Raw genomic sequence first — 17,606 nt, forward strand, 5'->3', positions numbered from 1 at the left:
CCGGCCTCCCGCATGCCCACTATACGCCCTCGCTCAAAGTCCGTCAACTGCACATACGGTTCACGTCCACGCTGTCGCGGCATGCTACCAGTGTTAAAGACTGCGATGGAGCTCCGTATGCCATGGCAAACTGGCTGACACTGACGGCGGCGGTGCACAAATGCTGCGCAGCTAGCGCCATTCGACGGCCAACACCGCGGTTCCTGGTGTGTCCGCTGTGCCGTGCGTGTGATCATTGCTTGTACAGCCCTCTCGCAGTGTCCGGAGCAAGTATGGTGGGTCTGACACACCGGTGTCAATGTGTTCTTTTTTCCATTTCCAGGAGTGTATTTAAACAATGATGATGAGTGGTGGCAAAAGCCTGTCATCATGTGTCACTCTGTTTGTGACTTAAAATGTCTCAGAAATTCAACTCACAAATTTAATTTTACAGTCTTTGGCCTGTTTGCTTTGAAGTCATGCCACTTTTTGAAATATACTGAGGTGACCCCAGTATTTCTCATGATCCTTATATGAACATTCAACTTAAGATTCTTGATATGTTTTATGCAGGAGCATCCCCTGTGACAACTTCTCTGGCAGACTACATCTACATTTATACTCTGCAAACAACCATGAAGTGCATGGCGGAGGGTAGGTCCCATTGCACCAGTTATTAGGGTTTCTTCCCATTCCACTCACATAAGGAGCATCAGAAGAATGAGTGTTTGAATGCCTCTGTGCTTGCAGTAATTATTCTAATCTTATCTTCCTGATCTCTATATGAGCAATATGTAGGGGATTGTAGTTATTCCTAGAGTCGTCATGTACAGCTGGTTCTTGAAACTTTGTTAATAGACTTTCTCGGGATAGCTTACATCTATCTTCAAGAGACTTCCAGTTCAGTTCCTTCAGTATCTCTGTGACACTCTCCCATGGATCAAACAAATATGTGACCATTTGCATTGCCCTTCTCTAAATACATTCAGTATCCCCCGTTAAACCTATCCGATATGGTCCCACACACTTGAGCAATATTCTAGAATTGGTCGCATGAGAGATCTCTAAGCAATCTCCTTTGTATGCTGATTGCACTCCCAAAATATTCTACCAATAAACTGAAGTCTATACCCTTCTTTACCCACTACTAAACCTATGTGATCATTCCATTTCACACCCCTCCAAGGTGTTACACCCAGATATTTGTATGAGTTGGCCAATTCCACCAGTCACTCATTGGTATTATAGTCATAAGATACTACATTTTTTCATTTTGTGAAGTGCACAGTTTTACATTTCTGAACATTTAAAGCAAGTTGCCAATCTTTGCACCATGCTGAAATCTTAGCAAGACCTGACTGAATATTTATGCAGCTTCTTTCAGACAGTACTTCATCATAGATAACTGCATCATCTGCAGGAAGTCTGAGTTTACTATTAATATTGTCTACAACATCATTGATATACAACATGCACAGCAAGCGTCCCAACACACTTCCCTGGGGCACTCCTGAAATTATTTCTACATCTGACAATGACACTCCATCCAAAATAACATTCTGTATCCGCCCTACCAGAAAGTCCTCAGTCCAATCACAAATTTCACTCAATAGCCTCTATGATGATACTTTTGATAATAAGCATAGGTGTGATACTGAGTCAAATTCTTTTTAGAAATCAAGAAATACTGCATCTACCTGATGGCCTTGATCCAAAGCTTTCAGTATGTCTTGTGAGAATAGTGTGAGTTGGGTTTCACATGAAAGATGTTTTTGGAATCCTTGCTCACTGGCATTGAGGAGGTCATTATGTTCAAGATACTTCATTATGTTTGAGCTCAGAATATTTTCTATGATTCTACAACAAATCTTCTATCTTTGGGTCTGCCTGTTTTACCAATCTTTTTAAGAGTAATTTTGACAGAACTTTGTAGGTGAGAAGCAAGAGAGATACTCTTCTGTAATTATTTGGGTCTGTTTTGTTCCCCTGCTTGTGAAGTGGATGGATGAGTGCTCATCACCATTCAAACGGTATTTGTTTAGTTTTCCAGATTTCTGTCATGATATTGTTTATTATTTAATTTTTTTACTATTTAAGTTCTAGAGTTCTCAAACTCTTCTCCTGAATCTTTATAATCTACAATGATTTGGCAGCTCTTTTTTGGACTATCTTCTTTTAAGCCATGTTGTCTACTGAAGCATAGGCTGGATGGCTGATATCTCTCCATTATTTAATACTTTTTATATATCTAGGATAACAAATACTGCTGATTTCAGCTGTTTCATTCATGTGAAACAATAAACAAGCTTTCCTATTTGCAGGACAATAAACAAATGTATCCTTCTGCAAACACATAAGCACTTGTTTCCCTCAAGCTATTTGTTGTCCACCAAAGTAAGCTGCTATACAACCATGTGTATATCCATATGACAAAGTAAAAGAATAAAATTGACATTTATTTATAAATCTATATAATTATACTACTCAAGGTACACTACATAAGAGAAAACTATCAGACATTTTCAGCTCCAGATTCAAGGATTTCACAAGTGAGCAGTTTGGATGGAGAGACACTACAATTTATTTTTTTAAATGTATCTGAGATTCCAATACCCTGTCTCATAATTTGGCAGCCTGTTAATTTTTTTCCAATGTACTTCAGTATTTGTGATACCTCTCTATCACTATAAATGCAAATAACAATCTCTTTCTTACTTACAGTGTGGTAAGTTATCTAACTGATTGCTATTTGATTCATCAAGTGTGAACATGTATTCAATACACTGTTGCCTGAGAGCCAGTATTCTCTAATGTCTTAAATATTCTAACAACTGCTGAGAAAAGGCATCATCAGATTCAATAAATTTCACTTGTTACAAACTGTTTGATTACACATATAGCACCCGAGTACCTGCCATATCTCTGTGTTTGTATCTGAACTTCTGTGCCTTGCAGAGACGTATACCATCAATGATGGAAGCATGGTTCAGTTCATCAGAAATAACTGCATCTTTTGGTGTAAGCACTGACTCAAAAAAGCCACCATTTGCATCAAAACAACTGGGATACAATATAGTGTCTTCCTTACAATGGAAGTCTGCAATTTTCTTTTCTAGTTCCTGCAAGATTTGAAAATTTCCTTAGTATGCAGCACAATGCACATATCACATCTTAGACATTAATTTAGCAATGAAGAAACACAACTCCACTCATGATTAAATAAGTTGGACTATAATAATGATTATGATGATGATAATAACAATATTATTTTTTTACCTTATGTATACTTTGTGTTCCACAAATGAAACGAACTGAACTCAGTCCAGCACCATATTTTTCAAGAGCTGTTTTTGCTGCATGGACTACTTCTGGATGATTCTGAAAGAAAACAAATTACATTATCTCTATTAAATTAACTGTACTTGTTATCATATAATGAATGCTTAATATCCCCCTTGCCAGTGGTGGGGAGGCTTGCATGCCTCAGCAATAGAGATAGCCATACCGTAGGTGCAACCACAATGGAGGGGTATTTGTTGAGAGGCCAGACAAATGTGTGATTCCTAAACAGGAGCAGCAGCCTATTCAGTAGTTGCAAGGGCAACAGTCTGGATGATTAACTGAACTGGCTTTGTAATATCAGCCAAAACAGCATTGCTATGCTGGTACTGCAAACAGCTGAAAGCAAGGGGAAATTACAGCCATAATTTTTCCTGAGGGCATGCAGCTTTCCTGTATGGTTAAATGATGATGGTGTCCTCTTGGGTAAAATATTCCTGAGGTAAAATAGTCCCCCATTTGGATCTCTGGGTGGGGACTATTGAGAAGGACACTATTGTCAGGAGAAACAAAACTAGTGTTCTACAGATCAGAGTGTGGAATGTCAGATCCCTTAATGGGGCAAGTGGATAGAAAATTTAAAAAGGGAAATGGATAGGTTAACCCTTTCATGGATAAAATTCATTTTTTACTGATTTTTAAAATATTAAGGTGATAACAGTTTCTTTTCAGCCCCATTATTATATTTTCACCAACAAAATATTTTTTAAGTTCTCCATTTTTTCACAACAGGAAGTGGGACACACATGTCCCATGAACCAATGCAAGATACCTCTTCTGCTAACCGACTGATTTTGTAATTTTAATTTTTTAGCCATAAACAGGATTTTGCAGATAGTAAAATAACTACAAATTATACATGCATGTAATCTTTTTATTTGTGTAGAGCCAGTGTAAAAAATATTCATTACATTTCAGTTTTCATGATACATGATCAATACTTACAAAACTTTACATGCCATGAAACTTGGAAAAACATGGTGTGGCATGGAGTGGTACAAGCAGCAAACAACTTTTGTTCTCTTCTCTTTAGAGTTTGTGCTGCAGAATCTGCATCGCTTCCTAGTGCCACTGTCTTTCGGTACATGTTTGCCTATGTTCACGAGCCGGACGTCATCTGGCACACTAGAGAATCCTCTCTTTGCTGGGAAGAAAGTGGGCATTGATCCCCTCTTTTTTCTGGATGAATACCCATTAATCAATTGTCTTGCTAATCTTTACAAATAATGTCTGCTGGGACACATGTGTCCCACTAATTTTATTTCGATTATAAGATAGTACAGTCGCTGAGAAGTACATTCCACGCTGTATTTGTACTAAAAAATGATTATTAAGTTAATAATAAGATGAATTACTTACTTCAGACATCACTGGAAAGTGAAGAATGACACAAATAAGTGGCGTTACAGTGGCCATATATACACGCCAGTCAACAAAAGTAGTCACCGCTTCTCTATTGCCTTTGCAGTGCAGTCCCGATTATTTTCTTAGGTTCAGTACAGTTGTCCCTAGATGGCAGCACCATGCAGAGCTGGGTAACATATATCCCGACACTCAAACTGGCGCTCAAAGTTAGTGGGACATATATGACCCATCAACCACGAAAGGGTTAAAGTTATATATAGTGGGAATTAACGAAGTTCGATGGCAGGAGGAACAGTACTTCTGATCAGGTGAATACAGGGTTATAAATAGAAAATCAAATAGGAGTAATGCAGGAGTATGTATAACAATGAATAAAAAATAGGAACATGGACAAGATACCACACACAGCCTAGTGAACACATTATTGTAGCCAAGATATACACAAAGCCCACCCCTACCACAGTAGTACAAGTTTATATGCCAACTAGCTCTGCAGATGATGAAGAGATTGAAGAAATATATGATGAGACAATATAAATTATTCAAATAGTTAAGGGAGACAAAAATTTAATAGTTATGGAGGACTGGAATTTGATAGTAGGAAAGGGAAAGAAATGTATGATTGTTGTTGTTGTTGTGGTCTTCAGTCCTAAGACTGGTTTGATGCAGCTCTCCATGCTACTCTATCCTGTGCAAGCTTCTTCATCTATGATTAGACAAAAGAAATTATTCAAATAGTTAAGGGAGATGAAAATTTAATAGTCATGGGGAACTGGAATTCGAAGTCGGAAAAGGAAGAGAAGGAAAAGTAGTAGGTGAATATGGAATGGGGGACAGGAATGAAATAGGAAGCTGCCTGGAAGAATTTTGCACAGAGCATAATTTAATCACCACTAACACTTGGTTTAAGACTCATGAAACAAGGTTGTATATGTGGAAGAGATCTGGAGACACCAGAAGGTTTCAGATTGATTATATAATGGTAAGACAGAGATTTAGGAACCAGGTTTTAAATTGTAAGACATTTTGAAGGCCAGATGTGGGCTCTGACCACAATTTATTGGTTATAAACTGGAGATTAAAACTGAAGAAACTGCAAAAAGGTAGGAATTTAAGAAGAAGGGACCTGGATAAACTGAAGGAACTAGAGGTTGTAGAGAGTTTCAGAGGGAGCATTAGGGAACAATTGACAAGAATAGGGAACAGGAATAGAGTAGAAGAAGAATGTGTAATTCTGAGTGATGAAATACTGAAGGCAGCAGTGGATCAAGTGGGTAAAAAGATGAGAGCTAGTAGAAATCCTTGGGTAACATAAGAAATACTGAATTTAATTGATGAAAGGAGAAAATATAAAAATTCAGTAAATGAAGTAGGCAAAAAGGAATACAAATGTCTCAAAAATGAGATAACAGAAAGTGCAAAATGGTTAAGCAGGAATGGCTAGAGGACAAATGTAAGGATGTAGAAGCATACATCACTAGTGATATGGTTTATTTATTTAATTGTGTCTGAGCTACATCTGTAATTAATTAATACACTATATATACTAGGAAAAAATATATCTAAAAAGAAAGATGATGAGACTTACCAAACAAAAGCGCTGGCAGGTCGATAGACACACAAACAAACACAAATATACACACAAAATTTTGTGTGTGTATATTTGTGTTTGTTTGTGTGTCTATCGACCTGCCAGCGCTTTTGTTTGGTAAGTCTCATCATCTTTCTTTTTAGATATATTTTTTCCACGTAGAATGTTTCCCTCTGTTATATACTATATATACTAGATTACAAATACAGGGGATGATATGGTAGATGCCACCTACAGCATAATCAAATAGAGCTTTGGAGCATAAAAGAACATACTGTATGAATATCAAGAGCTCAGATGGTAAACTAGTCCTAAGCAAAGAAGGGAAAGCTGGAAGATGGAAGGAGTATATAGAGGGTCTATATAAGGGCGATGTACTTGAGGGCAATATTACGGAAATGGAAGAGGATGTAGATGAAGATGAGATGGGAGATATGATTACGAGTGAAGAATTTTCCAGAGCACTGAAAGACCTAAGTAGATACAAGGCCCCGGGAGTAGACGACATTACGTTAGAACTACTGACAGCCTTGGGAGAGCCAGCCATGACCAAACTCTTCCACTTGGTGGGCAAGATATAGGAGACAGGGGAAATACTCTCAGACTTCAAGAAGAATATAATAATCTCAACTCCTAAGAAGGCAGGTGCTGAGAGGTGTGAAAATTACTGAACTATCAGTTTAATAAGTCATGGTTGCAAAATACTAACAAGAATTGTTTAGAGATGAATGGAAAAACTGGTGGAAGCTGACCTTAGGAAAGATCAATTTGGATTCCATAGAAATGTAGGAACATGTGAGGCAATACTAACATATGACCTTTCTTAGAAGCTAGGTTAAGGAAAGGCAAATCTACGTTTCTAGCATTTGTATACTTAACGAAATTTTGACAATTTGTTTGGAATACTCTCTTTCAAATTCTGAAGGTGGCAGGTGTAAAATAACGGAAATGAAAGTCTATTTACAATTTGTACAGAAACCAGAAGGCACTTGTAAGAGTCGAGGGGCATGAGAGGGAAGCAGTGGTTGAGAAGGGAGTGAGACAGAGTTGTAACATAGATGAAGAGGCTTGCACAGGATAGAATAGCATGGAGAGCTGCATCAAACCAGTATTTGGTCAGAATACCACAACAACAACAATATTTATAATTTTGTGGTACCTCTCAGGAAACCATGAATCACTGCTGACTGTGAAGATGATTTTGTTTAGTTTGAATGTACCTGAAGTATTGCTGTATGACAGAACTACTATACAAGAATAAGTAAAAAATAACTATTATTAATGAGTGTACTGTTACAGCTGAAGTAATAAAATAAAAGTATGAAAGCATAGATTGCATTGTTATAAAATCCATAGATAATTTGTATGCAACTGCACTATACTTACTGATAAACCAAGATAATTATTGGCACAGAAATTCAGTATCTTAGTGTTTTGACCAGCAACACTGATCAAAGTGCTTTGGCTTGATGTGATAATCCTTTCCTCCTTCCATGTACCAGCTGCTTTTATGTTATTTATTTCCTCACGTAAAATGCTTTTAAGGTGTTCACTTGCATTTGACTGCACACCCCGATACAGTGCTACATCCTTGGACTGTATCAGAAAACGTGATGTCACTGTGAGCATGGAAAACACATATATTGAAACATTAAGACTAGCATTTTCTCCTTCTGTTGCATGCATCTGTGCATGTTTGCATAGATGTGTGTGTGTGTGTGTGTGTGTGTGTGTGTGTGTGTGTGTGAAGAGTGCGTGCTTTATTCACAAAGACAAGTGCTCCCTTAAAACAAGAAATTTTATCAAAGAAGTTCAATGATTTTTAATAAAATTTAACGTGCATTTCACAGCATACAGTGTTTTCTAAGAGCCATCAGCTTTAGCATTTGTTCTTTTGCTCATGTTCTCTCTCATACCCCTGCACCCAAAAAGAAACTCTCATCTCTACAAACAATATGTTATCTCATTAAAACCATGCTTGCTATATTTTGGTCATTTTGCTTCCCTTTGCAGTTGTCAAATGTCTTGAAACTGTTTGTTTCATGTTAGCTGTACCTAATTTTGTGCTTAGTAGAACATTGGCAATTGACTGTTTCTTTTATTACATACAAAGTTTGTGATTTTATACAGGTCATTAGAGTACAATGCCTTGTTAGGTCAGAGTGGCCAAATAAAACAGGCCTGTAAAGTATTTATACTTACAGCAAGACTGATGCAGGGCTAACCTATGTTACTGAAGTTGTGGTTTTTATTCACTACAGGGTCTGTTTTGTGCCTTTTGCCATTAAGTTTTGCATTGCAGACTTTGCTGGAGGTTTTGCCAAAACACTTCCAGTTTTAAGCTTTTATACAAACAGTTCCAAACACATTTTCCATTAACTGTACTTTGTATAACACTCAGCAATGAACAGACACTGTTTTATCATGAGCGCCGTTTTGTGCTCCTCTCACAAACTCAAAAATAATGACACAACCAAGTACTCAGAACAGAGCATGTGAGAGATGTGTATGAGCATACATGCAGCAACAACCAATTGGTGCACTGAAAACATGGTTTCCAGCATTTTATGGGAGTGCAGTTCTTCTGTTCATTAACAAGGGTCAATTAAATATAATTTTCTGGGCCAGTTTTATTTTTCCTTCCCTATATAGTGTCTGCTGCAAAACTCAGATAGGACAGATATTGGTATGAGCAAGACTGAACTCGCCATCCTTCGGTACAGACTGTTTTATGCATTTATTCATTCATCATAGCCTATAGATCCCACTATGAAGGAAAAACTGCAAAGATGTGATGAAATAGAAATTGCAAAGATGTGGAATGGATTAAAAAGGGAGAGAACATCGCTCCTGCTTAATTTGAGTGGAGTGTGCTGGCCGCTGCACTGCCTTGTTCCTAGGGAACTCATCAATATACACATAAATAAAGTGCTGCACTCACTCAGTTCAATGAGATCTACTCCACAGCTGTGTGAGTCCTTTCCTGGATTTCAGCCATGATATGATGTTGTGTAGCATACATTTGACTCTTCAGACACACCCACAAGAAGAAGTCAGGGCAGTAAAATTGGGTGATTGTTCTGGCCTATCAATGTCTCAAAATCTGGAAAAAAATCAACCAGAAAAATGATACCCCAAGATGTACATCAACTGATGGGCTGTATGAGATCTTTCACAATCCTGTTGGAAACATATGTCGCTGTTCAACTTTGGAAGGAGATAGTCATTTAACATTAGGATGTGGTGATCCCTAGTAACTGTTACTGAATGTAAATAAAGATCCTCAAAAGAATATGGACCAATGATGCCACACAAAACCATGTTGCACTACACAGTCACATGTTCACAGTGCAGGGGCTTCTCTCACAACTGAGGAGATTTATCTCGCCTGTGTGATGCCCAGTATCTGTAATGCTGTTTACTTACACCACTATCTAGATAAAAATGGGTGTCACCTGAGATCAATTTATATTTTCATATCTGCAGGTTTTCTGCTAAAAATTCAAGGAAATGTAAGCTGAAGATTTACCAGGCAATTTTATCTTGTTTATTTAGTTTCTGTATGACCTACAATTTGTATGGGTAAATGTGCAGGTTATCATGGATGATGGCAGGTAACATTGCACTGTTGTTAGTGCCAAAGCATATCTGGCAGCAGAATGGTGAGGATTTTAGATGAGTGCTTGATGCGCCTCCTTCGCTCGCTCTGCAGTCCACTGTCTTCCATTTCCCTGGACTTTCCTTCCTTGCTCAAGCTGTAGTACTCTTGAATTGTTGCACCAATTGTACAGTTATTGAAAGATCCAGGACCTTATCATGTTGTTTCAAATTGCACAGTGACAAAAGAGTCACTGAACTGTGATTGGAGACTCATTACTTTTGAAATATGCTCGAGGTAAATGCTTGATGCTCTGAACTCCTTGGGGCCATAATTACAAATGGCCGTCTTTCCTCAATATGCAGTGTGCATGTATGTTTCATGCAGCTGCAAGACAAACACCATATTGTGTGACTCAGATCATACTGTTCATTCTACTAGATCTTGTATTAAAAACCTGCTGTTTATCTTCTGTTAGTAGTTTAATATCTAAATGTCAATATTAATATTTATCATTGAACAACAGTTATTGATAAACTATAAATAAAGGGCTATGTAGAAACAATATTTCTATAAGTCATTTGGCTACAAGAAATCTTCAACCCTCAAAATTATACAAGAACTGACTATAAAGATATTTTTTAGTTTTCTTTTGAATTTATTAGAATTCTCAATGTCTTGATTTACATCAGAAGAGAGTTTGTTGAAGAATTTCAAAGTGAAGTGCAAGAACCCACCATGAAATCAAGAAGAGAAGGCATAGGCCTACTGCACATGGGAATAACTTTTTGTTCTTGTATTTTGGTTGTCTAAAGTATAATTTAACTGAAACTGATTTCTATTATTAGCAACAAATATCATCAAGGAATAAATGTGCTGGAGAGAGGTATAAAAAATTTGTCTTAGCAAATGAATCTTTATGTACAACTTGCACTTAAATATGGATCATGACAAGCAAGAGATCCAGGTTTGAGTCGAAGTTTGATAGTAATTTTCATTTGTTGTAACATACCAATGTCCCATAAGTAGTGGACTGAAGGTTGAATCACAATAATGTGTAGCAGAAGAACATATGTGACTAGCTTTACTTTGAACATTTAGCAGAGTGTCATATTACAATCTTCTAAAGTGCTCATTTCTTAAAGGTTGCAGATAGAACTTCTGAAGTGGCAACTAGCAGTATTCCTCTGGCACAATGAGTATTGTGTATGCCTGTGATCAACAACTGAAAACTCGTGGGAAGTTCATCACCATATATACATACTGGCCATTAAAATTGCTACACCACGAAGATGATGTGCTACAGATGCGAAATTTAACCGACAGGAAGAAGATGCTGTGATATGCAAATCATTAGCTTTTCAGAGCATTCACACAAGGTTGGCACCAGTGGCGACACCTACAATGTGCTGACATGAGGAAAGTTTCCAACCGATTTCTCATACACAAACAGCAGTTGACCAGCATTGCCTGGTGAAACGTTATTGTGATGCCTTGTGCAAGGAGCAGAAATGCGTACCATCACATTTCCAACTTCGATAAAGGTTGGATTGTAGCCTGTTGTGATTGCAGTTTATTGTATCGCAACATTGCTTTTTGCGTTGGTCAAGATCCAATGACTGTTAGCATAATATGGAATCGGTGGGTTCAGGAGGGTAATACGGAATGCCTTGCTGGATCCCAATGGCCTCGTATCACTAGCAGTCGAGATGATAAGCATCTTATCCACATGGCTGTAGGGGATTGTGCAGCCACATCTCGATCCCTGAGTCAACAGATGGGGATGTTTGCAAGACAACAACCATCTGCATGAACAGTTCGATGATGTTTGCAGCAACATGGACTATCAGCTCAGAGACAATGGCTGCGGTTACCCTTGATGCTGCATCACAGACAGGAGTGCCTGCAATGGTGTACTCAACAACGAACCTGGGTCCAAGAATGGCAAAACGTCATTTTTTCGGATGAATCCAGGTTCTGTTTACAGCATCATGATGGTCGCATACGTGTTTGGCGACATCACGGTGAACGCACATCGGAAGCGTGTATTCATCATCGCCATACTGGAGTATCACCTGGCGTGATGGTATGGGGTGCCATTGGTTACACGTCTTGGTCACATCTTGTTCACATTGACGGCACTTTGAACAGTGGACGTTAGATTTCAGATGTGTTATGACCCGTGGCTCTACCCTTCATTCGATCCCTGTGAAACCCTACATTTCAGCAGGATAATGCATGACCACATGTTGCAGGTCCTGTACGGGTCTTTCTGGATACAGAAAATGTTTGACTGCCGCTCTGGCAAGCATATTCTCCAGATCTCTCACCAATTGAAAACATCTGGTCATTCGTGGCTGAGCAACTGGCTCATCACAATATGCCAGTCACTACTCTTGATGAACTGTGGTATCGTGTTGAAGCTGTACACGCCATCCAAGCTCTGTTTGACTCAATGCCCAGGCATATCAAGGCCTTTATTATGGCCAGAGGTGGTTGTTCTGGGTACTGATTTCTCAGGATCTATGCACCCAAATTGCGTGAAAATGTAATCACATATCAGTTCTACTATAATATATTTGTTGAATGAATACCCGTTTATCATCTGCATTTCTTCTTGGTGTAGCAATTTTAATGGCCAGTAGTGTACCATGAAAATGCATTGGATGGACCAAAGATGAAGACCATTCCATGTTTAAACAAAAATTTAGATGTGACTGCCACTTTACTGGGCACACCATATTTGGGGAGGTAATAAACTGTCAACACATCCAAGAACAAGAAGCAGGTGTTAGTATTGCCATCCCCACAAATACAACTCATCTTTAAGAAAGAAAATCTTCGTTTTCGAAAACATGCTGTAAGGATAATGTGTGATGGTCACCCATGATCATCTTGTAGACATGTGTTGAAGGAGTTGGGCATTCTGGTTGCTGTTTCACAGTATATTTATTTCCTCATGAAATTTGTTGTAAATAATCCACTACAGTTCAAAAGGAACACTGCAGTAAGTAACTACAATAAAAAAAGGAAAAATGAAATCAAACAATGGAAACTCCAGGTAGGAATATCAACAATGAAGGAAAAGACAGATCGCGAATTACCATAAAGAAGACACATTAAATTGCAGACATGCACAATTAAAAGACCCTTACATAAAGCTTTTGGCCACAACCCTCACCACGAAAAGAAAGACAAACACCATTCATAAACACAAGCAAGCACACCTCATGCATGCATGACTGCTAGCTCCAGCATCATGAGCCAGAATGCTGGCCCAAGATGCTGTAGTTGGCAGTTGTGTGCGTTGAATGAAAACTGACATTCATAACTCAACATTAAGATTGTCTTTAGCACAAAAATGGATGTACATTGCTATAACAAACATTTTTATCACTTACCCAGTGATACAAAACATCTGACAGACAGCAAACCAAAATTTGAAAACAGACTTGTGACATACTTGGTCATAAATTAGCTTGTAGTTCCTCAGTGGTAGCGATCGCAGTGAAAAATTGGCTGTAGATGTGGGTGGGTACAGCGCTATCTATATCCAATAATGTGGCTGACACACACACACACACACACACACACACACACACACTTGGTTTCACAGGTTTCACTCCCACAAAAAACAGATTCCCCTCACTGAATTAGTTGTGGCCAGTCCGTGTCTTAATTATTTAATTAAGTTCCATTTACCATGTATGCACATACAGTACCTTCTAATCATACAACAATGGTCACCAGGCAGTATAACCTAACTAGCGTACAACAGTCTCACTCAGATGAACAATATATGTGGCACATTTATATTAAAGTTAATCAGTAATATTTATTAACTGCCCTACTTCACTGTCTGTCTTCTTATTCACAACAACACATCGTTGCACCATTATTACAGTTCTGTTCAACATAAGTTACATTTCTCAACAGACTGACCTAAAAATGGCTTCAGGCCCAGTGCTTACCTAGTTTCTCAAAAATGGCTACTAAAGTTTCACATTGTTAAATACGAAATTTCAATAATTTATAATCAAAATTTTACATCCCAAATTAACTGAACAGTGCAGGAAGATTGATTTTGATCTGAACTTTATGTTTGATAAGAATTTTGACTAAGGTAAGCCTTCCTGATGATGAAAACCACAAAAATAGCTATTTAAACAAAACCACACATAAAAGTGTTAATTACATGGAAACTAATTAAGTGCTGATGTTCATATCATATTTTGGAAATTAGCTACATGAATACTTTAAGGATTTCTAAGGGTTATTATCCTGACTTTTGAACTAACTTCTGAAGTACTCATGAAATTAGTGAAGCTCACTTAATTCTAGGTACAGAAAGCTGGCTGAAATAAAAAATTGACAGCAGTGAGATTTTTGGGGAGAATTTAAGTGTATATCAAAAGGAAAGGCAAATGGGAAATGGCGCTGGTGTATTTGTTTCACGACAGAAGAAACTCAAATCCACTGTGATAGAAACTGAAGCTGCATGTGATATTGTTTGGCAACGAATGACACAAGACTAGAAATTGAGGGTAGCAAAGCAAAAGCTGAAATCCTTAACTCCATTTTCAAACATTGCTTTACACAGGAAAACCCAAGAGAATTGCCCCAATTTAATCCTCATACCACTGAAAAGATGAATGAAATAAGTATTAGTGTCAGTGGTGCTGAGAAACAGCTGAAATCGTTAAAACTGAATGGAGCTCCAGGTCCCAATGGAGTCCATATCAGATTTTATTCTGAATTTGTTGCTGCGTTAGCCCCTCTTCTAACTATACTATATTGTAGATCCCTCAAACGAAAAAACTATGCCCATTTCTTGGAAAATGGCACAGGTCACAACCATCTACAAGAATGGTAGTAGAAGTGATCCACAAAACTACCATCCAATATCCTTGAAACTGATTTGTTGTAGAGTCTTAGAACATATTCTGAGGTCAGATGTAATGAAGTATCTTGAACAGAATGATCTGCTTAATGCCATCCAGCATGGAGTTTGAAAAGATTGATCATGTGAAACCTGACTTGCACTTTTCTCTCATGGCATACTGAAAGCTTTGAATCAAGGTAAACAAGTACATGCAGTATTTCTTGAGTTCCAAAAAGCACATATGCTTATTGTCAAAAGTTTGATCATATGGGGTAACTGGACTGAGGACTTTTTGGTAGTGAGGACACAGCTTGTTATCTTGGATGGAGAGTTACTGTCAGATGCAGACCTAACTTTGGGTGTACCCTAGTGAAGTGTGTTGGGATCCTTGCTCTTCATGTTGTATATCAGTGGCCTTGTAGACAATATTACTAATAATCTCAGGTTTTCTGCAGATGATGCAGTTATCTATAATGAAGTACTGCTGAAAGCAGCTGCATAAATACTGTCAAATCTTGATAAGATTTCAACCTGGTGCAGAGATTGGAAACTTACTCTAAATGTTCAGAAATGTAAAATGGTGCATTTCACAAAATGAAAAAATGAAGAAACCCTAATAACTGGTACAATGGGACATACCCTCTGCCATGCAAACTCGCAGTGGTTTGCAAAGTACAGATGTAGATAGAAACTTTATCAGTAATATAGTAATTACATCTGTCTACATGTCAACAATGTGACTGAAATAGGAAAAGATTACTGTTAGTTAATTGAACAGAGCTTTAGCAAAACTAGTAACATGAAATGGTTCAAATAAATTAGGAAATTATTCTGACAAATTTAATTATCAGAGTTGGGCTTGGTCTTATACCCAGAACTACAAAATGACAGCTTTATCTTATGGCATAATTCTCACTAACAATAATGATAATTAAGAAGGTAAAAAAATATTGTTTAAGAATGCAAATAACAAAACCGAAAAGGAATGGGTCCCAGCTTGCTATGCTACAACTAGCAAAGCTTCTTCCTGACAACTCCTTCTATTCCATTGAAGAATTTCTATTGCTGTAATGAGTAAATGGTGGACAAAAACTTAGAATGTTCAGAAGATAAGTATATGTACCATTTAATTTGCAATGTGGATGTAAAATGGCTCATTCCACATCATTATGATCTAACTAAAATATCAACACTCCATCTGTCGGAAATGCCGACAATTCATAAAATGTCAATACAGTGAATGCTCAGAGATACTAAATTGAAGTTACATCATCTGACAGGTGTCAACAGGTTGAATGAATATGATCCTTATCATTTCCTTCAGTTTTCTTAAGACTGGCTTGCCAATAGGATCCATGGTTAGAATATGGTGTTGAGAGGACTGATAAAGTAATAGTTTACCTGTCTGGTAATATGAACCAACATAATATTGTGTTTGCTGGCAGAGTTGATTCCAAAGGTGGTTATTGAATATGGCAAGAAAAGTTCTTATGAAATGTCATATACCTAAGTGTCATTGGCCTTCTAATCTTTGGAGACAGTGTCAACAGTGACAATTACCTGAACCACATAAGGGACACTGTCAACCTTTACTACAAGAGTGAAGTTACTCTGATCAGTTGCGGTAGCAGCAGTATGGATCACCCCCTCAACACTGGGACAGTATGGAATTAGTTGCACCAGAAATTCTCAGAAAGTGGATCAGACAACACAATCTGATTGAATGGCTGGCCCAGTCTCCTGAAATCAGTCCATCAGCTCTTTCCAGTGGGGGTATTTTAGGGATATAATTTATCCCCCTGGCATCATTATTTCACCTGAAGATCACAGCACAATTTGGTGTGTTCTGTGTGCCCTCAACAATTTTCATGCTTGCTATTTTAACAGCAAAAGCAAAATTGTCATTGTTGAAATGCAGCTTGACAGAGAATAGGGGGAGTAAGAGATTAGTGTTTAACATCCTGTTGATGATAAGGTCATTAGAGACAGGCACATGCTCAAATTAGGGAAGGATGGAGAAGAAAATCATCCATGCCCTTTCGAAGGAACTATCCCAGCATTTGCCATAAGTGATTTAGGGGAATCATGGAAAACCTAAACCAGGATTGCCAGACACGGGTTTGAACTGTCGCCCTCCTGAATGCAAATGGCAGTGAATAGACACAGGCAAGATGAGGGGGCCTACTGCAGTTCTGCCTACTAAGTCAACTGAATAAAACTCTGAAGATGTGGTTGTCTAGGGGGGGGGGGAGAGGGGGGTTGAGGGTGGGAGTGGGGGGAGAACCTCAGCAGGCAATTCCAAGATGATATAGCCCACTGTGCTCACACAAAGAAAGGTTACTCTTACAGACCATTGAATCATTGAGACATTGATCTGACCATTGAAAAGAACAAGTGTGAAATGAATGAAGTGTAAGGATAAAAGTTGGTCTGAACTTCATTGCAAGATCCAGGCACACATGGACTGTGAGGTCAAGATAGGGCCTAGGCAGATTGAGGCTAGGAGTGTTGCTGGATTGAGGAATGTGATGTAAGGACAATGGCACTGAGCACTATGGGACTTGACATCTGTGGTCATCAGTCCCCTAGAACTTAGAACTACTTAAACCTAACTAACCTAAGGACATCACACACATCCATGCCCGAGGCAGGATTCGAACCTGCGACCGTAGCAGTCGCGCGGTTCCGGACTGAGCGCCTAGAACCGCTAGACCACAGCGGCCGGCTAAGGACAATGCCCTTTTGTGCTGTAATCTAGTTCAAAATCTTCATAATAAGTGGAAACCAAAGTTCATGCTAACACTATGGCTGTAAATGTAGTAGAGAGTGAATGATGTGACTGCAAGCAACAT

At 38.3% G+C, this 17,606-nt stretch overlaps 1 protein-coding gene across 2 annotated transcripts in view; it reads right to left on the bottom strand.

Annotated features, from left to right (window-relative positions):
* LOC126260953 (2-amino-3-ketobutyrate coenzyme A ligase, mitochondrial) overlaps positions 1 to 17,606 on the bottom strand; it is a 71,669-nt gene that overhangs the window by 37,747 nt on the left and 16,316 nt on the right. The window contains exons 2-5 of one of the 2 annotated variants that reach the window (XM_049958466.1): positions 9,216 to 9,377; positions 7,661 to 7,893; positions 3,256 to 3,357; positions 2,891 to 3,098 (exon numbers count right to left, since the gene is read on the bottom strand). In XM_049958466.1, coding sequence (XP_049814423.1) covers positions 2,891 to 3,098; positions 3,256 to 3,357; positions 7,661 to 7,893; position 9,216 — 544 coding nt within the window. In that variant the 5' untranslated portion in view covers positions 9,217 to 9,377. The remainder of the gene's footprint in view (positions 1 to 2,890; positions 3,099 to 3,255; positions 3,358 to 7,660; positions 7,894 to 9,215; positions 9,378 to 17,606) is intronic. The other variant, XM_049958465.1, reaches the window with a different exon arrangement.

Source organism: Schistocerca nitens, chromosome 5 (genome assembly GCF_023898315.1).
Source record: "Schistocerca nitens isolate TAMUIC-IGC-003100 chromosome 5, iqSchNite1.1, whole genome shotgun sequence".
Classification (NCBI taxonomy): domain Eukaryota; kingdom Metazoa; phylum Arthropoda; class Insecta; order Orthoptera; family Acrididae; genus Schistocerca; species Schistocerca nitens.